The 23,147-nt window shown below is 60.1% G+C and overlaps 1 protein-coding gene across 3 annotated transcripts; it reads right to left on the bottom strand.

Annotated features, from left to right (window-relative positions):
* Nucleotides 1–22,810, bottom strand: CLN8 (CLN8 transmembrane ER and ERGIC protein). 3 transcript variants are annotated; one of them, XM_016143807.2, is made up of 3 exons: nt 22,383–22,810; nt 10,189–10,858; nt 1–1,858 (listed from the first exon to the last, which is right to left on the bottom strand). In XM_016143807.2, exons 2-3 carry the CDS (start codon nt 10,729–10,731, stop codon nt 1,556–1,558), a joined length of 846 nt encoding a protein of 281 aa, XP_015999293.2. In that variant the 5' UTR covers nt 10,732–10,858; nt 22,383–22,810; the 3' UTR covers nt 1–1,555. The 3 variants fall into 3 exon arrangements, with proteins under 3 accessions (XP_015999293.2, XP_015999291.2, XP_015999292.2); XM_016143805.2 differs by lacking the exon at nt 22,383–22,810 and adding an exon at nt 16,135–16,230; XM_016143806.2 differs by lacking the exon at nt 22,383–22,810 and adding an exon at nt 15,820–15,946.
* Nucleotides 22,811–23,147: the final 337 nt, after the last annotated feature.

Genomic DNA, 23,147 nt, shown 5'->3' with positions numbered 1-23,147 from the left:
CTCGGTAAACATCAGTGACTTTATTACACATCGGCCTGGCAGGACACAGCTGCTCCCTCCCCCTCGCCCCCCTCCCCGTCACACCCGGGGGAACGTGCGGGCCACGGGGAGACGGCGTCTCAGTCATCGGCAAAACGTGGTCTGCTCGGCATCGTTAAAGCCTAAATCACTTCTCACAATGAGATAAATAGGGATTGCACATCTTGACCTAAACACTATAAAGTCAAAGCACCCGTAAGGAGACCACGGTTGAGAGTTCCGTGCCACATGACAGTTGCCGAGTATCACATGATTTTCACCACCAATGAACACATTTTTTGCAAACGGTTCAAAGGTGCTCTTCCTAAAAATAAACTTTTGATTTTAATTACATACTTGTAACAAGAATAAAATGGACATCTGTCAGTAACACTGCTGGGTTAGTGTACAGACTACACCTGGGCATGACAATGAAAATGATGTCCCCTGGGGCTCAGTGTCAGACAGCTGGAGACAGGGGTCAACGCCCGCCCCGAGGGCTGCTTCCCAACAGCCTAGGGACCTCAGGGCCTAGCAGCCACGCGCCCAGGGGGCCACCAGCTTGTAGAGAAATCGGTCACTATTTTGTCTTAAAGTCTACAGAGCAAACCAAGCGAGAATCGAGGTCTAAGTTGGGCACCTGTTGGCACTTAGTCAATTTGAAATGGCTCTAAAATCTAGACAATTCCGATTACTACATATTGATCTCATTTTGTCGTTTGTGTAATACAACAGGAATATAAAATTCTTGTTTTAATTCAGCTCCTTTGATTAAAAAGAAAATCTCACAAGGTTTAACCTCGACCACCACCCCACATTCACATGGGGCAGGGACATTCCGAGGGTCTGTCCCCACATGATGTCTTCATGCCGCTGTGCCACTAGATGGCACTGCTGCACGGCTGGTGGTAAATTTCGTACCTAGAGAAATTTTAACAAGGTAACAGAACGTTGTTGGAAACATGGCAATTGTTTCCAACCAAAAAGAATAGAAGTTATGAGTAAGACAGGAAATGTTGAGGGTGTGACTAGAAAGAAGGATGCGGCCCGAGCACGCCCGCCACACGGCCTCTCTCACGCGAACGTCCTTCTCGTGCAGGCCTCAGGGGTGTGCGGGATCGGCTCCAGACGCTGCAGCAAAGCCGGCCCCGAAAAAAGTGAGTCGGACTCTGCCGGCAGAGATGCGTGCCTTCCTCTGCGGGGCGCACAAAGGCCAACAGAGCGAGGCACACCTGCACTCCAGCGAAGCCACCTCCCAGCAGCCTGCAAGGTCTCCCCGACCCTCTCCCGATGACAAACACGGCCGGCCTGGGCGAGCTCGTGGGAGTGAGCCACAAGAGACGACAGAAGGAGGGTGGCAAAAATCTGTTCCTCGAGGCGGATCGAGATCTCCGAGCTGCTTCGGGCCACAGGGAGACGACCGCCATGACACAGGCCAGTGTTGTTCAGGGGCGGTGCCGGGCACAGCTCCCGCTGCCTCTCGCCACGGGGCCGTTGCCAGCGGGCCCGGGTCCCACGGGCACCCGGGCTGCGACAGCTACTGCCCCTTCTTCTGGAGCGCCTGGCCGCCTTTGGGTTCCAGCGGGGCGAAGTTCCAGTCCACTGGATTGAGGAGCTGGTGGGTCTTCTTGTGGGTCCAGTAGGGGTTGATGAGCAGGGTCAGGAGGCCCAGGCCGGACACGAAGAGCGCCAGGTGGGCCGGGTGCAGGCTGGCCGCCAGGCCGGCCCAGTGCCGCAGGCACACCCACCACATGTGGTAGGTTAGCACCATGCGGCAGTGGAACATGTGCACCATCAGCCACTGGTTCACCTTCCAGAGCAGCGAGTCGGACCAGCCGGCCTGTGGGGAAAGAACAGGTGCACCATCAGCAAGGCCTCCAGGGCCCCCGCCCCGCCCTGTGCCGCCCCGCCCCGTGCTGCAGCAGCCCCCACCCCGACCCCGGCTGCCTGCTCCACTGGGGCTGCAGGGAGAGACTCGGCCATTCTTCCCTCTCCCTGGAGCCCGCACGTGGTCAGTAAGCAGGCAGTGCTGGCGGGAGCCCGGCAAGGCACCCTGTCTCGGCGCCGAGCTCCCGGACCGAGGCCGGGACACAGTGGCTCAGGAGAGAGCAGCTTAGGACGAGATACGCTCCCTGGTTTGTGCGGCTTTTGATACCTTTATTCCAGTAGCCCTTGGACACAAGCCAAAATGAATTTGACTTAACATTATTCTAACTTTACATTAAAACTAGTTTCCAACAGTTGTAGCTAAAACTGGAAGAAAAGAGAACTTGAAGATGGTACACACCAGACTGTGGGCACAACGTGGGGACCACATGGCAGGGACCGTGTCAGCCCCAGGCCAGCGGGCCCCAGGCCAGTCCGGCCCCAGGCCAGTCCAGTCCTAAGACAGTCTGGCCCCAGGGCAGTCCAGCCCCCAGACAGAGGGCCACTTCGGAGCAGGGAGCTTATACACTCTGCTCCTCGGTCTCCTCTCCGCCAAACTCAAGCTGCAAAACCTTCCCCAGCAGTTCCGTGGCATGGCGCCCCTCCCAGGATGGGACATCACGCTGCACTTGCAGAAGGAAGGAGTCCCTGGAGAGCGGGGCGCAGACCTGAAGGGACCACCCTGAGGTCAGGCGAGGGGCTGTGCCATACTTGAGCTGCACTGCCTGCCCGCGAAGGGGACACAGCAAAGCACCCCGAAAGTGACTGTGATTCCCTTTGTCGGCACGGAACACGCACACACAGCTCTGACGAAGGAAAACAAGAATCGGCGACGTGGGGACAGCCTTAAAAACGTGTAAGAAACACGGGAACACGAGGGGCGCGGTGGCTGTCGAAACACTGTGAACTGGCCCCAAACCGTCTGCATTAGGTGGGGCCCACAAGTGCTTCTAGCGCCGGTGACAGTAAGTGGCCCGTGAACAACCCAAAGAAACGCCTCGCTTCCTCTGGCGCCGCTCACGCATTAGACAGTCCAGGCGCATCAGCTCTTCCCAGGCCTGGACGAAACACGCACGCGAAGAATGGGGGGGGGGGGACGCGGCACGGTGGGGGGGACGCTCGGCGTCGTGACCCCGTGGCCTGTGCCCGGCTCTCGGGGCCCCTGTGGCAGTCCGTGTGGGCCAGGGACCTGGCTCGGGCTCGCTCACAGACGCAGCAGCCTTCGGCCTGCCCCAGGGGCAGAGGAAGCGCGAGGCGGGGCCCGCGCCGCACCTCCAGGCAGGCGGCCCGGGCTTCCCGCGGCCCCTGCCTGCTGCGCCCCACGAACGCTCAGGAGGCGGGCCAAGGGAGGACACGTCCAAGCGACCACAGCCCTCAAGCGAGACGGGGCAGACACACGGGAAGGGGGGGACCCAGGCCAGGAGAACTGAGCCCGTCAGCCTGACAGCAAAGCGACGTGCGATTAAAGCCACCGGAGGAGCAGGCGCTTTAACTCGTTTCTTCTGTGTCAAACCAGAGGGTCAGGCCACAAGTTCTGGGAGCTTCCATGGCTGTCTAAGGCACGGCCATGAGTGTGTGGGTTCTCAGGGAGCAGGGGACCCTACAGTACCCTGTTTGCCCAGCGAGGTCCCTGGCATTCCCCGTCACCCTCAGGAGTGCCCCATTCGGGTGACAATGGTACGGCCACTCTGCGGACTGGCCCGGGTCACCAGGGCCACAGGCGGCGGCGGAGGGTACTGAGCCCCCCCACGCACACGTGCTGACAGCACCGCGGAAGCCCGGCTCGGGGGGCGCTGCACCACCGTGTCCCCGCCGCACTGCGCAGGCGCCTCTGGCCCCACCGCGGTGGGCGTGTCCCCGCAGCCGAGGGACAAGGGCCGAGGCGGGGGCAGGAGGGGCGGGGCTCTTCTGCGGCGGCTCCTAGCGGAGCGCGGCACCCGCACTTCGCAAACGCCTCCCGCAGCGTCCCGGGGGTTCGGAGTCACCGACACGTGCCGCCGTCTGGGCTCCAGGTGGACGAGAGGGCTGAGACGCTCCTCGGGGGCTGCGTGCTGCGGAGGCCGCCGTGGGCCGGACGCACCGACTCCGGGGCCCCGCGGCCCCGCCCGCCGCCCGCACTCCCCACACCTGCGCGCGCAGCAGCGGGACCGCCCGGCTGGCACGGGCGGCGGCTGCGGCCACTGCGCAGGGCCACCTGAGAGCATCGCTCGCACAGCGCTGGCCTGAAACGATCAAGTCACAGGCCAGTTTGTACGGAGCGATGTCGCTTTCACACCGCCGTACACGCAGCGCGAGCCTCCGGGCTGCGGAGGGGCCGCAGGCGAGTCTCGGTGACGCCCGCCAGGGGCAGTCACAGGCTTCGCGAGTCACAGGACTTGCTATACCTTAAGCCGCTGATCTCGTAACTGGAAGTTGCACCTTTTGGCTTCCTTTGCCCTCATTGTCCCCCCGACCCCGGCAACGACCACGCTGTTCTCCGTACCGAAAGGTTCGTTTCTTTTTAGATTCCGCATATAAGTGAGCTCACTCAGTCGTTGTCACTACGACTCAATCACTTGGCATAACACCCACCGGGTCCATCCACGCTACTGCAAATGGCAGAATGTCCTTCTTTGAATGGCCGAATGACACCCCGTTGCACGCACCTGCCGCCTCTGCCGCGAATGGACCCAGGCGGCATCCGGGTCTCGTCCTGTTTCCCACTGCGGCACCGGACTCTCGACCGACTCCCGCCCGCCGCACGCCGACTTCCCGTCTCCCGGACGAGGCTGTTGGGACAGGGCGAGGGCGCCTCCCCGTGGCTCTCATGGGCACTGCCCTGGCCACTATGGTGTGCGTGGCTCCATCAGGGCGGCCGCTAACGCGGAGAAACTCTGAAGAGGCTCCGAGTGGAAACAGGCATGTTATGTCCTCGGATGGGACACGTTACCGTTTTCACCAACTGAACAAAATTAGTTCAAAGCTGCAGAGTGAATCCACAAGAGACAAGAAGGGTTTGAAAAGGACCACGCCGTGCCTTACCAAATAATGGCCTGTGCCACAGCAGAACTATAAGAGGTGGGACCAGCAAACAGTGTACAATGGGTAAATAAATAACAACGCAGGGAACATTGATCCTGGTCACTCAGATCAGAAGCGACAGAGTGACCTTATCTAGACCACTGGCTAGCCCCTGGGGAATCAAGCTGGAGCTGACATCCCAGTTCACTTAAAAGTAATGTTCAAATGGATCAAATATGAATGCCTAAAAGAGAGAGAAAAGCACAACAAGGCGGGAAAAGGCCACAGGGAAACGGCTTCACAGTCGCTGCGTGAGCGAGGGCCAAACACACGAGAATCGCGGCTCGGACACGTGAAAACTGACAGGTCTGACTCTGTAAAACGAAGTTTCCGAACAACAGGGAAAAATTTAAAGAATGCATGGCAAAATAGCAGATTATTTTTAATGTTTTTACAAATCACCAAATAAACTCCCACAAAATAAAAGGCTAATCCTCAGTAGAAAAAAAAAACGAGGAAAGCAATTTATAAAACAAATATGAATGTCAAACATGAAAAAAGTGTAATACAATTAAATAAAAACTCAATTTTTTTTTTTACTTAGATTGGCAACAATTACAAAGATTGATCATAGCTAATGGTGAAGTTGCAGAAATAGGACCGTTTCATACCTTTGGTGGGAGTATAAATGCATACATACTACCTTTCTACGAGACATTCTGGCCAACTTTCCACTAGTTTCCTCAGTAAAAGTGGTCTTAATTATTACTATTTACGCCAGAAACACGAACTTTGACTCATACAGTAATTACGCTAAGTTTAGAAAACGGAGCGCTTCAGAACTGAGTGTTCTTCGGTCTCTCTCGGGCACTAAAATGTTTGTATCGACGTCAAAGGCTCTAAGAGCTGGGGCACAGGAATGCGACCTGAGACGTCGCACCTGCAAAGGCCACTCGTGCAGCCCTGGGGGCCGGCGGGTGGCCGCGCACAGTGTGAATGTGCGAGTGGCTGTTTTACTCACCTGATTTACATCACAGATGGTCTTCTTATGGATGAATTATGTTTAGTTGTTTGAGACCAGCGTAATTCATTTATTATCAATTCTAAACAACCTTTCAGAATCAAATTCAAGAAGGCAGTGCTAAGAACAAGCCAGCACTCTGCGGTCTGGACTTGGCCTGGTGGTGGCACTAAGCTATGCTAGTTCAGGGCATAATTGTCCTGTGGGCGTCTGCTGGGTTTGTGTAGTGAACATAATAAGGGGCGTAATAAACGCATTGTGGCTGACCCCTTCTCCATCCTGCACAAACGGCACCCAAACAAACTTTAGAGAAAGCAGGAAAAATCCACAACAGAATCTCCCCCTCTCGCGGCCACCGCACACCTAGAGTGTGTCTTCCAAGGACACTGAGGACCTGCTGAGGACCTGAGGTGGCCACAGGGGCTTCCGGAGAGCCCACCGGCCCTGCTCCCTCCCACCCCGAGTCAGTCAACAAGCCCCACATCTGGCTCCAGGAGAAGCACAGACAAGTCTGGAAACATACACATAAAACTATTCACACTGATCACCCCCAAGGACGCTAGAGACAGGAAAGATTTTCACCTTTTTTTTTTTTTTACAGAACTTCCTATAAAACAAACTGAATTTCAAGAAGACTGAAAGTCTGCTGTCTCACAGTACGACGACGGGCACCCCAGCACGTCCATCTCGTGGGCTCTGGGTGGCGGTCGATCAGCCGTTCAGCACAGGGGCGGGAGCGCGTGGCCCGCCACAGCCCTGCGCTCTGTGAGGCCCCGTCTCCTGGCCTGGCAGGGGCTCGGAAGGGGACGCCGGGCGCGGCCTGCGACGCCCACACACTCCGCTCCAGCCGTGTCAGAAGAGGAAGTCAGGCCCCGATCCTGCTGGTGGGGAGGGCACCCCAAGGACAGAGCCGGAGAAGCACGTGGCCGGGCGGACAGCAGAGGCTTGCGCAGGGCACCGACAGCCTCAGTGACCCCTCAGCGGCCACGGGTAAATGACTCCTCTGCCTGCTGGTGGCTCCCAACCCTTCCTCCCAACCACTCGCGCCCCAAGGAGCCCAGGCACCCCCAACTCACACTCCGAGGCTCTCGCCAGGCGCCTCGTGCACAGCACGAGACCCACGGCTGCCGTGCACGAACAGGCTGCAGCGTCACCTGCCTGGACCTGCCGGCAGGGGCGACGCTGGGCGCGCATCTGTCTCCTCCCGAAGCTGAGCAGTTTGGCGCTCACCACGCGACACGACACATCCGTGGTGCCTGCTCTAAACACTTATGACCGCCGAAAGCAGGACTCAGGTTTCACGTGAAACATGCCGGGAACGTGTCATAAAGACCGCAGAAATCTGGGCTGAAAACGCAACTTTAAGAACTTTAATGTGAAGAACATTTTGATATCAAAATGAGAATTAAGATTATATAAAGATACACATTTAAAACATGATACTTTTAAAAACGTAAAGGAAGCAGATGCTAGGCAAACAGTGATGCCAGGTCCCAACACGTCCAACTGCTCGTAGCGTGACCTATTCCCAGACAAAAGCCAAGCACACAAACACGTGGGTGACGGACGTCAGCAAGACATCCCTCCGGACACCCCGAATCAGCCACAACGCGCACTCAGACCCTTCGTGAGGAACCGCAGACCAGGTCAGGCCCCCGCGCCACAGGACGGTGTGACAGCAGCCGCGCCGGGGGCCCCGGCCAGGCGCGGCTCCCACCTCCACCCAGCAGACGGAGGAGCCGGTTCCCAAGTCTGGTGCCCAGCTCTCCTGAGGTGCTCCCAGAGGAAGGCCTCCTGTCTTGTCGGTCCTGGACTCTGGCGGGCTGCCCACAGCCTGGCTAGCCAGCGGGGAAGGGCCCCGGGCTGGCAGACACCACTGCTCTGCGCCACCCCCAGCTCAGCTGAGTGAGCCGAGTGTAGCCCGCCTCCCCGGGGAGGGCGGGCGCTGAGGAGGCCGCCCAGGATTCTGGCCGAGCTGGTGGCCGAATGTCTGCGGTGCCAAGAGAGGATGTGAGCAGGTGTCTTCTCTGCTTAACACAGAGACACGACACAGAGTCGGGGAAAACGAAGAATCAGACAAAGATGTTCTGAACAAAGGAACTAGAGAAAGCCCAGAAAGAGACTAATAAAACAGTTGCACGATTCACCCAGCAGAGTTAAAATCATGTCGTAAAGATGCTCACCGAAGTCCAGAGAACAAGGCATTATGAGAATTTCAGCAGAGACAGAAATCATTTTTAAAAAGTATCAAATAGAATTCAAGGAGCTGAAGAACACAATAACTAAACTGAAAAATTCACCAGGAAGGTTCGCCAAAGCAATCCACAGATTCGATGTCATCTCTATCAAAATCCCAACAGTACTTTTTTCAGAAATAAAAAAAAAATAATTCTAAAATTCATGTGAAACCACAACCAGCCATATCGCAATTGAGGGAAAATAAAGTTAAAATCTTCACACGTCCTGATTTCAAATATATAACAAAATTATAGTAAACAAAACAGCATGGTGCTGATACGCAGACAGACATACGGACCGATGGAACAGAATCGAGACCCAGAAATAAATCTACACAGACATACAGTCAGTTAATCCAGGACAAAGGAGACGAGAACACACAAAGGGGAAAGGACAGTCTCTTCAATAAATGGCACTGGGGAAATTGGACAGCGATACACAAAAGAATGAAACTAAACCTGCATCTTATACCACACACAAAAATCAACTCAGAATCAACTGATGATTCAAGCATTAAGACCCAAAACTGTACAACTCCCAGAAGAAAACAAGGAAAAAGTTTCATGACGTTGGTCTTAGATAGGATTTAACGTCTGTGACACCGAGAGCACAAACAACAGAAACAAAAGCAAACACCTGGGACATCAAACTGAAAAACTTCTGCAGCGCCAAAGCAAACCATCGAAACAGTGAAGAGGCAAACCTGAGGTGGGGGAAATATTTGCAAATCACACATCCGGTGAGGGATTAAGCTCCAACGTATATAAAGAACTTCAACTCATGAATAACAAAGGAAAGAATCTGATTAAAAAATGGACTAAGGAGTTGAAAACATAGTTTCCAAAGAAGATATTCACGTGGCCACAGCTATATTAAAAAACGCTTAATGCCACCAGTCATCAGGGAAATGCAAATCGAAACCAAAAGGAGACATCGGCTGTCACAACGGCATCGTCAGAAACACCGGACAAGTGCTGGCGAGGACGTGGAGAAACTGTGGGCGGGAACGGAAGGCGGCGCAGCCGCGTGGGAAACGGGAGAGATTTTTACCGCATGATGCGCTAACTGCGCCTCTGGGTGTTTACCCACATGACTGAATCCAGGACCTCGGAGAGTCACGCGCACCCCCTCGCCCACTGCAGCACCGTCTGACAGGCAAGACGTGCAGACGACCCGAACACGCGTGGCAGGTGAGCAGGCAGAGGAGCCGCGCCGCGTGTGCGGTGACAAACCACTCGGCCTGAGGAGAGAAGGTTCCACAATCCGCAGCAGCACGGGCGACCCCTGAGGACGCGACGCTGAGGAAACGGGCTGTCGCAGAGGGACGGCACTGCGTGTGGGCCTGACCCGAGGGCCCGCCGGGATCTAACTCACGGGCGAAGGGCGGAAGGGTGGAGACGGGGCTGTAGGGAGGGGGACAGGGAGATGCCAACCGCCAGGCCAGAGGTCTCAGCCAAAGGAGAAGAGGGAGCTCTGGGGACCTGCGCGTGACAGCGGCCCGCAGCCAACGCCGCTGCACAGGGCACCCAAGAGCCGCTGGCTGAGTACAAAGTAGGGCGACGAAGTTGTTAAAGGTACGTGTGCAGACGTGTATACGACTTCTAGTTTTAAAAAAGCATTTTAAAGAACAACGACAAAAAAATCATGCTTCCGAGGGCTCAGACACTACTTACTGAGTCAGAGGAGCCACTGAGTCTCCTGCCGCCAGCTAGGGTAAGAGCCTTTCCTACGCTCCCCTAGGGTTATGGAGCCAGAGGCCCAAAGAGTTATTTAAAATTGACAACATGGAATTCAACCCAGGTCACTTTGTCCCCGATGCTGTATGCCGTGATTCGGTCGGCCGATGGCTTCACTGCGCGGCCCACGACGCGCAGCCACACGCGCGTGACCTGGGGAGGGCGCCCTGTGCTGCCACGCCACCTCTCAGCTCCTGCCACCCAGGGCGGAAACACCCACGGGCTCCCCGGCCCGCAGGGCGCACTCACCTTCAAGAGCATCCAGGAGATGCAGGTGAACGGGGTGCTCATCTCCAGGAGCAAGGTGGTCATGGCGAGATAGTGGCCGGCTTTGAGATTGACCACTAGGCCTAGGAACCCGAGGAAGGCAAAGAGGTGGTGGAGAACCAAAAACCAGTCAAAAGTCCGGAAGAGTGAGTTGGACACGTGGATCGCCACATTTTCAAAGAAGAAGAACCCGGTTGCCGTGGTGATGTGAAACCAGGACCAGCTCTGTTGGGCCCACGCTTTATCGGCCTGCAGGACGGGGTCCGCCAGCAGGGCCCACAGGCCCGCGGCGCTGCTCTGCACACCGAAGACAGCGCGGGTGGCCGCCAGGTTCCAGAAGACCTTCTCCTTGGCCACCAGAGCGCGGTACGTGGCGTTCAGCGAGGACGACAGCTGGTGGCAGACGACGAAGACGCCCAGGTAGAAGACGAAGCCCGCACCCACCAGCGTCCCGCGGATCTTCCAGGAGGCGTAGTCCAGGTCGAAGATGCTCTCCGAGGCCCCTGCACCACTCGCAAGACTCATGGTCCTGGGTTGTGTAGCAAAGGCGCCCCAAGGCCAACACAGGCCTTTGGGGCTCCACACCACGGCGTGTCCGAGCAAACAAAGTCCGGGCAACAGTCTCCAGGGTCGTCACGTAGCCATCTTCAATCTGAAGAAAAAAAGATCATTCACATTATGTCGACTGAGCTGAAACTGGGGCAAAACACGACCCCAGGACCACAACGGCGTTGCAACGAAAAATACTTCTAAAAACAATTTGCCTCCTGATGCAGATTTAAAGACGCATAAACAGGCAAGAAAACATCCATTGGTCGGTCGGTCCTACAGAAGGAAAGTAAGGTCAAGGTCGGGCGGGTGGCAGGAGGCGGGAAGGCCTAAGCGCACAGCCCCAGGCGCCTCCGGCCTCCAGGCCGCGGGTCCCGGGACTCGGATTCCCAGGCTACGGCCCACACGGATGACTCCGACCTGCGCTTTGTCAATGCCGTTCACTTCCAGAACCAGGACAAGCACTCGGCCCAGTCTGTGTGGCACGGCTGCTGACCAGCGGCGCCGCACCTCGGCCACCTTCCCGGGAACAGACGGCGGGCCAGGCGCTCGGGGTTCGAAGCCCTGCGGCCCCGCCCGCCCTGGGGCCGCCCATGGCACAGCGTGCAGACGGCCCCAAACCAGCCCGGCACACACGCGGCGTGCTGCCGGGGTCACCGTCACTCGCTGCCTCTCGGGTGTCCTCCCACCCGGGCGGCGGCCGCCAGCCACGGTCTGGTCCGGAAGCCTGCCAGCGGCGTGGCCTCCGTCGTCACAGTCCTGTCTGCCTGGGGCATGCTGGCCAGCTCCCACAGGGGTCGAGACCGCCACACCTGCACGGCCGCCTCGGACAGGACAGCGGCGGTGACCGCAGGGCCCCGGGGCGCCCCTCCTCGTGCGGGCCCATGCAGCGCCCCCCCCAGGACCCCCCCAGGACCACTCCCCTCGCTCTCCCATCTGACATGGCAGCGCCACCTCCCTACCCCAGCGAGGACACCGTGACCCGCCGCTGGTCCCTGCTTCAGTGCCCGCTCGGTCCTACGCACGGGGCTGCCCGAGGCCCGCGAAAAGTCATGAACATTCCTACTCATGCACGAAATCGGCCCAATTAAAAGCCGTCCGACCTCGCTGCAGCCGCGGAAAAGGTGGCGGCTCCGCCCGGCACGCCGGCCCCCTCCTGCCCTAGCTGGGCTCTGCCACACGTGGAGCCCACAGGGCGCAGGCGCCAGGCCCCGTCCCCACGTGCTGAACATTTCCCGGCCCGCCCACCGGACCCCGGCTCATGTCCCCGCGGCAGCACAGAGCAGAACGCAGGGCGGCCAGCCCACGTGGGGGGCAGAAGCCGCTCCCCTACTCTCCCTGCGACGCGAAGGTCTGAGCTCGGAGCTCGCGGCACGGGACCGTCCCCCCTCGCACGCCACCTCCCGACCTCTGGGCCCTGCCCTCCCCTTTAGGTCCCAGCTTCGGCGTCACTTCGTCCCAGACGAGGGGAAGCGCCCCGACACGGGCTCCGTTTCTGCATCACTGTATCCAGCACTCAGAAGCACGCCTCACTGCGCGCGTACCCCTGACATCTGGCACGACCCCCACGCCACCGAACCCGGCTTCTGCCTGCTCCAGAGCTGGGCGCAGGGGGCGCACGCGAGAACCCCGCAGAAGGTGCGGCCAGGCTTCAAATCACGCCGCATGTCATGTAAGTCTGGGCCTGTTTTGTGTGTGAAACGGCAAACACCAGACCCTCAAGTTTTCAAAACTGTGAAACCTCTGAAGTCACCTGCACTTCACAGACCGGAAACTAGAGTCCAGACCGGGCCCCCAGACTAGAACCCCCGATGGGGACCCCCGGACCAGCCCTGGCAGGGCAGTCCGAGGCACCTTCGGGGCCCCGCTGGCACTCCCGCCTCCCCCCGCCCCCCGCATCCCAGGGAACTAGGGCTGTCTCCGCAGACGGGGCCCCTCGTCAGCACCCCACTTGGAGAAGGGCAGTGGGACTGGAGGGGGGCCGAGCCGCACAGCTCCACCTCCGTCCCGCGGGCGTCAGCACCCCACTGAACCCTGACGCCAGCACCTGGGACACCAGCTGCTGCGCCCGGGGAAGTGCTGGCCTCTCTAACACAAGGGCCCTGCTCTCCAGCTGCGAACCCTCGAAGCTCAGCCGGCCATGTCATCGCAGGTGACGTTGTACAGGTGTTTGTCCTGTGTCTCGCCCAATGCCCTGCTCTGTGTGAGCGTGAACCTGACTGGGGAGCAGAGGACTGGCTCCCATCCTGGGTACTGGTGGCCCTTGTCACCCTGCCCCTGCCACCGTGTCCACCCACAGGACTGCTCCTGTGAGGGCAGGACCGAGGCCAAGCAGCCCCTCAGACCAGGACGAGGACGTGCTGTCTGCCATGTCACGCCGACACCCTGGCTCACCCACCCCTCAGAGTGCACTTACGCGTTAATGTGTACACAGGTCAAGTTCGACACGAGTAAGAGGCTGGCGAGAGCACTTGACTCTGGATATCTGGACGTGTCATTTTTCCTGCGTATTGTGAGGCTCTGACATCCTAAAACCTGTCCTGGCTGAGGAGAGACGGCCCTCCCCGCGAGCCAGTCCTTAGGGACAGCGCAGGGCCCGGACCCCCAGAGCCAGCCCTCCCCCACCTGCCCGTACCTGGCAGGCGACACTCCTCTGCCTGAGTCACCAAGGCCAAGCACCCAGCGACCACCCCGTAGCCCAGAACCCCCAGAATGACCCAGGGTAGCCGACCCCCAGTGTGCACTGGCCTGCCCGTAGGAACCCAGGAGACCAAGGCCCACAGCCCCCCACTCCCGTGCTGCCTCATGGGGTCTGGTGTGGTCCCCTGTGTGGGGGCTGAAAATGGAATAAACCCGGTTTCCCTGAGCGCTCCTGTGTCTCGCTGGTCTGGGCCTGACCATCTCATCAAGAACACAGAAGAGCCCACCCCCCGCTGGGCACTGCCACATCCACAGCGCAGACCAACTTCCAGTGAACTCGAGTGCCGGGAGAGGAGCCGACTGTCTGTCACCTCCAGGCAGAAAGAAGCCTTGTCATCAAGAACTTAAGTCACCCATTAAAAAGTGCTGCCCTGCACAAAACTGTGAACTCTGCTAAAACACGACCTCCTGAGAAGATTTCTTCCTGTACTTCTCAAGCTGGTCATGAGACCGGGTTACGGTTCCCGTTTTGCCATGATTGCATCGACATGCTCTTGGCCATCTCACTTCTGTGGAGCCTCTGCCATTGGACGGGAGTCCCCGTGACTGTTACTAAGACCAAGGGCCAAGTCGGCCCAGTGGAGTTTTAGGAGGGTCTGCAGCGGGGCAGGAGGCACGCCAGGTACCAGGACCAAGGTCTCAGAACAGCCCAGTGTGGGTCCTGACCTTGGTTCTCCTGTTGAGTAGTTAAGTCTCTAACCACATGGGGCCCGGTGTCTGAGCGTGGGAATAACGACCTGCAGAAACAGAACAGTGGGCGAAGCGCCAGCTACATGCCAGGCGCACGCAACGAGGTCACTGCCTCTTCACGAATACGTGACACGGTCTCCAACTGACATGGAGCGCCCAGGCTCAGTCACCTGCCCGCATCAGGAAGCTGCTCACTCGGTGGAGGTGTGTGTGGGGGGGGGGGCGGGAGGGGTGCTGCCCTGTCCTGCGTCCTCCACGCCTGCAGAAGCAGCCTAGGTGGGGGCGCTCAGAGCCCAGGAGCAGCAGGGCAGTACCTGGTGCCCAGGCCCTAAGGCAGATGTGACACTGTGGCATGGCACTCCCCCACGACGCTGTCCCCATTGTTAGACCCGATGGCTCTGAGGTGGCAGAGTTCGGTCACCCCCTTCCAGACAGCAGGTAAGGGTCCTCCTCAGTCCTTTAGGAGGGGTGAAGAGTGAGCCAGATGCAAACACGCCACGCCCTTGTGATCCTGGGGCAAACCCTGAACACGCACCACTGCGAACCCTTTTGTTCCAACCCCTCCTCCGACCTCCCTGCGCCCCTGAAGCACCGCTGCCCCTCCGCAAGGTCCCGGCCCGTTCCCGGGGAGTGCAGCCGGGCACCCCGGAGAGGCAGTGCAGGCCAGGGTGGCAGAGCTCGGCCTCCTTCCTCTCACGGGGCTGCTCACTCTGACCAAATCCCTCTCGTCTTAAGTGACACAGGGGACACGGGTCACTGCCATGCCCCTCACCTCAGAACCTAACAGGTAATTCACAGCTGGAGTCACCACCCCCTCCCCGGGGACAGGAGGGGCTCCTGCTGTCAAAGCCCATGCATCCAGCCCCTCCATCTCAAGCTGAGGAATGCAGGTGTGGCTGCAGCCCAGAGGGAAGTGACCCATCCTGGCCCTCTTCAGGACGTCCTTGTCCTTGGAAAAACCTGCTGCAGACCTCACCCGTTTTTCTTTAATAAGACTCTGGCCTGCGCTGGCCCAGAGTACAGACCAGCCACTTCCCTAGAGCAACAGGGTGCTGGTGCCCGCATTGTGGTGTGACCAGGCAGCCTCCAGGACCGTGTCCCCTCTGACACACATCTGTGAGTTCACTAGAAGACAAACCGCTGTGGACGCCAGCAGGTTCTGCTTGCTTAAGATAACTGATCCGAAACGCGGAGATGAAAACAAGAGAGAAAAAAAGGTTGTGTGCTTTCGTGCTTAGCAAAGCACCCAAGGCTCAGGTGACCTGCTGAGGGTGTTCAGTGACAGTTTACCAGGGGTGGGACCTGGACGGTTCCGTCTGCGGAGCCGGAGGCCACCTGGCAACACTGATACGGGCAGCAGGCTCCTTCCACCCCGCGGAAAAGATAACCAGGCGCTGTCGCTGCGGCATCACCGCGGGCGGGGTGTCACCCTCAGCAGTCACCGGGGCGCTCATCTCCGCATCCCTCTCTCACCCGGTTCTTCCGGACCCGCCTGGTCAGGCGCTGTCCACCTGCTGGGCCGGGCCGTCTATCAATCAGCTCGGCCGCCTGAGCTGTTTGCCCAAAACTTTGACAGCTTCTAACGCTTCGTCCAAAATCGAGACATAAGCTCAGCGAACGAAGCTACGAAAACGAAGCCCCGCCACGCCAGCCGGCTCCAAGCGCTATGGCTACCTTGGTGCCTGCGGGGCCACTTGGTTCACCGAAATTAACCTCTTCTTCCGCAAGAAGGGATGGAAGTCCTCTGGGCAAAACGCGGTTTCGTCTGGACGGCGGAGACCCGCCCGGCGCGCGGGCGCCCCACGCCCCCTCCGCCGCCCCGCGCCCCGCCACGGGTCGCGCCAACGCCGGCGAGGCCACCGGAGACCGCGCAAGGGGCGGGGAAAGGCGGGCGTCGGCGACAGTCCCAGGGCGCGCGCCGCTTCCCCGCGGAGGACCCGGGCTGCCCGGCCCGCGCCTCGCTCCCCTCTCCGGCCCCTGCGCTCTCACCTGAGGCCGCGCCCCGCCCGGCTGTCACCGCCCGAGCGACCGCCGTCACGGCCCCGCCGTCACCCACCACCGCCGTCACGGCCGCGCCGCAGACGCCGTCGCGCATGCGCACGCCCAGTGGGCGGGGCCTGCGCGCTGCCCGGGCGGAACCACCGGCCGGGACGCGGGGGCGCGGGCGGAACCACCGGCCGGGACGCGGGGGCGCGGGAGGAACCACCGGCCGGGACGCGGGGGCGCGGGAGGAACCACCGGCCGGGACGTGGGGAATGCGGCCCAATGTCTCTGTGCAGACCGGAACCGGCGGGGAACCCACTCCAATGAAAACCCCTGACACCGCACAGAGCCCACACTGAGATCCCATGACACCCCACTGAGACTCCTCCACAATCCCGGATGACACCCCGCTGAGACCCCCCCCAAACCCTCGACACCCCACTGAGACCCCACAACCCCCTGACACACCACCTGAGACCCCCACAAAACCCTGACACCCCTCTGGGACTCCCACAAACCCATGACTCCCCACTGAGACCCCCTAATCCCTTGACACCGCACTGAGACCCCCCAACCCCCTGACACATCACCGAGACCCCCAATCCCCTGACATCCCACTGAGACTGCCCCCAACCCCCTGACACCCCACTGAGACCCCCACAGCCCCCTGACATCTGAGACCCCCACAACCCTTTGACACTCCACTGAGACCCCCACAACCCCCTGACACCCCACATATGAAACAGCTTTATGAACTGTGAATGAGGTTTGGGACCTCGGGCATCCTACCTTCCCTTACCTCCCGGTAGGAAACCTCTGGAGAGGAGGCAGAGTCCTGTCCCTCCCCGCTCCCTGGGCAGCCCTCCTTCGCACCCTGTCCGCGGAAGATGGGGCTGAGACCGCACAGGGGGTCTCGTTTCTGAGTGTAGACTGCCAGGCTTTGAAGAGCCAAGAGCATGGTCTTGGAGCTAGACACACCCCGCTCAGCTGTGACATGTGGCGGGCACACCTGGAGGCTATGCTGAGACTTCCTGGGTGCTTCTGGGGAAGGGGGGACACAGACGCCCAGTTTGGGGGGACTGCTCAGGTGTCACCACATGCATAGCAGGGACCTTACCCAGGAATTCTGCCCTGAGCCCTTTCTTTCTCTGCTGCCCTTTGCATGCACCCTTGGGCATTTTGTATTTTTCCACGTTTTTTTTTTTTTTTTAATTTATTTTCTGTGATTTCTGACTGAAAAGGAAGTTGCATGAGGGTAGCACTGGCCTTTCACCCTCAGCACCTAGGAAGGCCCCTGGCATGGACCCGGTGACCAACGAGTGTGTGTCCTGAGGGGGCAGATGAGGCAGTGTGTGAGAAGCACCTGGACCCACATGCCCGCCACCCACTCTGCCTGCTCTGCGAGGCCCTCAGAACGTTCATGAATTAATTAAAAACATGACAGACCCTGAGACACATGCTTCTTGTCACATGGTGAAGATAACCGCTTTGTCTACCTCCCAGGACTACCGTGGGGATAGAATGAGAGATTCGAATTGTGAACACCCTTCGAAAATAAGTGTCATAAAATTATTACAGCTCGGCACGTCAGGGAGAGGGGTCCCCGCAGTCAAGATGGGCTGTTTTTCTGGGTGACACCTGGAGCCCTAAGTGCTGCATAAACACACGGAGAATGCCTACTGTGCGCCAGCTTCGTGCCAGCAGCCTTCCTGGTTCCTCCATGCACCCTGTCACCCCGGGCGGGCGGTGACATTAGGGCTGCCTTACAAATAAGGAACTGAGACTTCCAAGTCATACTGGCTCAGTCAGATGGGATAAATTCCTCAGTTTGGGTTAAACACATTCAAGGACTGTGTTTTTACACTGCCATCGTTAAAGCACAGTAATAAAGCGATCATTCTGAAAAGTGAGAGGTATGACTGGCGATGAACACTCAGGTGGAAGCGAGGAGGTTGGATGAAATGCAGCCTGACTCCTGCTCCCACGCTCTCCTCCCAGAGGAGGCCAGGTGCCAGCTCCTCCCTCTAACGCCAGCTGTCGCCTCCTTCCCCTCCCCCACCCCACCCCGGAGCAGCAAGGGCTCCGGTGTCAGCCCAGGCTCAGGGCTCTCCGTGGTGGCCTGTGCACCCACATTCGCAGTCCAGAAGCCAGGGTTCCGTGCATCCGGGTGGCGGCTGGCAAGCCACCCCGCCTGCACCCACAGCAGACAGGCGAGCTCTGAAACAGCCCATGGACTGAAGTGGACTCCTCAGAGAGGTGGCAGGGGCAGTTCTGACATTACCTTTCCTCCCGAGCATATAAGTGACGGGTGCTCATTGTTTGCTTCTGGAAAAGACGGATTTTTGAAGGACGTTAGCCAACGGCTGGAGGCGTTTCTCTTCCTCTACCTGTTTCTTTCTAAGAACTAAGCAACGTGGGGTGGGGGGGCGGCGGGAAGAAACTTCCCTTTTTCAGGCTAGTGTCACTAGGCAGAGAGCATGTTCCCTCGGAGGGGCGGTCTCCACACTGTGCTTCCAGAGGACAGACTGAAGCGTGGAGACCAAGTTCACAGCAGACCGTAGGGCAGAACCAAGGTGACACTCCAGGATGCTGCAGCTATGTGGCCAGACTCTCCGCCAGCTCTGACCTCACCCCCGACCTGCCTCCCACGGCCACCCGTGGGCCCTGTGCTTGCTGGCTGGTCCCCACCGGGACCCCTGACCACAGCCAGCACCTGTCCACTCTGCCCTGGGCCCGCCCCCCGTGAGGATCCTGCTCGGCGGGTCTAGCGAGAATGCCTGGCCTCCAGGACTCCTCCCACTGCCATGTCCCTAGGCTGCAAGTCCCACTTGTCCTTGCTGCGTCCCCCCCTCCCGCACACCCCCGCTGCGTGGCCGTCCCTGTCCCCATCGCCCTGAAGTTAAACCTGCCTCTGTTCTTTAACCACTGGGGCAGAACGGCCTCTTGGGAATGACAGGGCGCTTGTGGGAACAGGAGTCTTCCCGAAGCGCTCGTCTCCCATGAGCACCCGCCGGGCCCCCTCTGCGTCCCATCCTGGCAGGGCGCGCGCCCCCGGAACGTGCTGGCAGCTCTGAGCAGGGCGCCGGACACCCTCCCGCGCCGAGGCGTCGCTGCTGCTGGCTTCGGGGCCGTGCCAGGCGGGCTGAGCTCTCTGAGCCACACGTAAAACCGTGAGACTGGCCTCGAAGCTCTGTGACCCGAGGCTCCGGCCATGTGCGTGTCCGCCGACCCGCAAAGGGAGGGTTCTCTGTTCAGCACGGCGGCCTGGACACTGATGGCTGTCGTTGCCTGGGCACACAGGGACACCCTAGGTCTCGGTCAGCCAAACACATTTCCGTAACGACTGTGACGAGGTCACGTTGGAGCAAGGGCCACAGAGCCAGCTGTTCTTTTGGGGTCGCCAAAGCCCGTCATCACCTGGACCACCCCCTCCCCCGGGCCTCCGGTCAAGTCTGACCCCTGGGCTTTTGTGCCAGTGGGGATGGGGCAGGTGGGGCTGCCACTGGTCCCACCGGCACGGGCTGTGCCCGCAGCACAGGGACATCGAAGGACTTTGCCTCCGTCACACCCCAAAACAAAGTGGCCCTTCCTGCCGAAACAGGTCCGGCTGGTTCTGTCCGGGAGTGAACCCAATGGCCTTCCGGTGGTCTGAGGATGAGTGCAGGTTCCCACCCATGGAGATGCCACCCGTGGCTTTGCCCTCGCCCCGGCGCGCTGTAGCAACCAATGCCCAGGCTCCAACCTCGGCCTTCCCACAACACAAAGCATCATGTGATACGCGAATCCCCTGCGTGAGACGAGGAAGCGGCCTTTTAGAATTTTGGAACGCCCGGTGGGACGTTATGAGGTGGCCAAGTCCAAAAGCAGCCCCGAGGTCAGGATCCGCCAAGCTGCCAGTGACACTCCCCCGAGCATTTCCTGCCACCCCTGCTCCGGCCACCGCCCGAGTTCAGACTGAGAGCCAGAGCGGAGCTGCAGACCCCCTGGACCAGTGACTAGGGGACACCTCCGACTCCCATGCTCGCCCCTCCCCCAAAGTAACTTCACAGAAAAGGCCCCGCAGGAGCCAGGCTGCAAGTGCCCTCTGCCCGCCCGCCACGGCCCCCGCGGGGCGGCCACGTGCCCGGTGACATCCGGCGTCACACATGGTGTGAGGCTGGGTGAAAGGGCCACGCGAACCTTCGGGGGCGATCCTGTTACTGTATAAGTCACTTCGAGAGACCACCAAGGGTGACCACAGGACCGTGACAAGCCTCCGGGGAGCCTCTGAATGAGCACGTGCCCTCACCAGGCAGAAGGCCACAGGGGTGTGACACTGTGGCCTTCGGATACGTAGGTTAAGAGCTCGAGGTCTGGAGCAAAAGAGCCAACGGGCCAAGAAGCCCATCGTCCTGCTCACCAGGGAGCGTGAGCGTGCAAACCCATGAGCTTCCGGCCGCCAAGCCCTGGGCGCAAAACGCCACTCAGGCCACACGTCTCTCAAAGGCAATGGACTTGCGAGCTTACAAAGGCCCAGGAAAGAGACAGGGGCCCGTGCTGGGGGTCACGGGGAGAGGACAGGCATGCCTGCGTCTGCGAGCTTCGATTCATGGGTGCGTCGTGTAAACCCCATTTTGTCTGAGTGTGTGCTCCAAGAACAGAGGCCGAAGGAAGGGGGCCTCTCGGGCCAGCCTGTTGAGGTCCACCTGGGCCCCCCATTTCACCTCTCACGCCTGTGACCCCCCAACCCCACCCTCGCAGCCCCAGGCCAGGTGGGAGGACTGGGCACCCCCACGCCAGGCTCAGCCTGTGCCCTGCTCGCCGTCCCCGGCCCCACGAGCCCCTCTGCCCCTCACGGCTCCGCCTGCCCCCCCACCTCGCATGCTCCCGCGGGGCCTGTGGCTCGGCTTCTCGGGGCTGACTGTAAACTTCCTCCTGCACACACATCCGTCCCACATCTGCATCTCACCACACGCGCTCACACAAATGGCAGGCTCATTTTCTAGCAGTTTGCTAGAGTCTACACCTGTGGACTCAGAACCGCATGGTCAGCCCTGCTGACACCTGGCGTAGACACGAGGCCCATGAGAACAGCAGAGCCGAGAGCAAGAGCAGAACCCTGGATCCACAAAGACACTGGATCCACAAGGGGTCTCCGCTAAGGTCTCTCCTGCACCAGACGAGGCAGAGAGAGATGTCTGCTGCCTCGGCTGCCGCCAGCCCGGTCTGGGCATTGGAGGCTTGAGCTGTAGACACTCAGGTCGGAGGCCGGCCCCGCCCCCAGGCACTCACTGAGGGCGGCCCATGCCTGTTGCCTCAGCCACCTGCTGCCCGGGCGGCCCAGGCGGGGCAGGGGGAGGGCGGCTGGCCGTGAACTGCTGGCTGTGCACCTGTAGTCACGAGGCCTGGGCTCCAGGGCATGGGTCACGGGCCGGGGCGGGGAGGGCGGCTCCCGGAGGCGCCTCCTGAGCTGTCTGTCTCCTCTCTGCAGCCCACTCCCCCGACCCTGTGAGAGGCGACAGCCCCCAGAAGCAGCCTGTGCCAGCAAGTCGGAAGGGACCCCAGGGCAGTACCTCAGGTGGAGGTGACTGGCCCACCGCGTTCCCCTGCAGTGCTCGGGGCGCAGCAGGCAGACTGGCCTCGGACAGTGTCACCTACTTCTGGCAAACGCGTTGGGCCCAGAGCCGCATCTGGGCCCAGACCTCATGGCGGGCTCTGCCATCAGACAGGTGTGACGTTCTGCTCTCCCCGCCTGCCGGCTCTGTGCCCGAGTCTCGGCGCATGCGCTAACCGGCTTTCGCCAGCCACGCCCACTGCCGTCCAGATGCCTCTGGTACAGGCGGCCGTGTTGGCGTCGTGAGTGATGCCGAGGTTCACGGCGTCACCTGGGCACTGCGTTCCACGCATCCAGCCCCAGAGGGACAAGGCACGGAGGGCGGTAGACGGGGCCACGGAGAAACAGCCAGACAAATCCAGAATGTAGGCGAGCTGCGGCCCTCTGGCCTGGTCTCTTCAACAAGTGACGAGTGTGCTGGGATTGAACAAAGCACGCGTGTGTGCCTGTGCACACGCGTGTGTGCCAGCGTGTGCGCAGGGCCCGTCCCCGGCAGCTCCGGGCCCTTGTGCCCATGCCAAGACTCCCCCTGATGTGAGCTGCTCCGCCGGGTCCGTCTCGCTGCGGCTGCAGCTGTGAGCCCCAGACCAGGGTCCCTCTGGACCTCTTGGGTCCCCCCACCCACCCTTAGCGTCGACTTCAAACCCCGCGCCCTACTCACGTCTCGATGACAGCAGTGGTGAGGGGTATTCAGCTCTCCAGGGCCTCCGTCCCGCGGGAACGGGGAGAGGGCTGTGGGGCCGGCACAGCTAGGGAGAGGCAGGGTGACCTGGCCGCCTGAGGGCGTGGGGACCGGACCGGGCGGGCGGCCGGTGGGCGGGGCCCCTCCTCTTTGGGGCGATCACCCGGCGCCCCGTCCTGTCTGGCGGCGCCTGTCCGGAGCCGTCCTGCCTGCCTTCGCTCTGCCTGCGCCCACATATCTCCCCCTAAGGACACCCACGTATTCCACGGGGACCAGCCCGGTGACCTCTTTTTAATTCAATGACTTCCGTGAAGACCATTCTGAGGAGCTGGACATTAAGACTCCTGACATGTCTATTTGGGGGTTGTGAGCACAGTTCACCCCAAAACAGGGTCCTTGCCCTTCAGGAGCCCCAAAGATCCCGCCAGACCCACGTCAGGACGCGCTCCTGACGCCTAGTTCCGGAAGCTCGTCACTAGGTAACGCGCAGAGGGGCCTCGGGCGCCTTGACACAGTCACCGCGCCACACCCTGGAGCACACAGAATTTGCATAGGTTTCAAATATCCCAGGACTTCATGCTTTATATAAACATGTTTTATAAGTCAATGCACTGATACTGGTAGTTGATATGCCCTCGGGCTCAGCAAAGCATGGCGCGGTGCCCTGTCTCAGGATCTGGGCAGCCGCAAAGCCGAGACCCGACCTGCATTTCAGACCCGGTCTGACCAGTTTCAGCCTCTCCC

Source organism: Rousettus aegyptiacus, unplaced genomic scaffold, assembly GCF_014176215.1.
Source record: "Rousettus aegyptiacus isolate mRouAeg1 unplaced genomic scaffold, mRouAeg1.p scaffold_m13_p_11, whole genome shotgun sequence".
Classification (NCBI taxonomy): Eukaryota; Metazoa; Chordata; class Mammalia; order Chiroptera; family Pteropodidae; genus Rousettus; species Rousettus aegyptiacus.
This window is presented reverse-complemented; position numbering and strand designations above follow the sequence as displayed.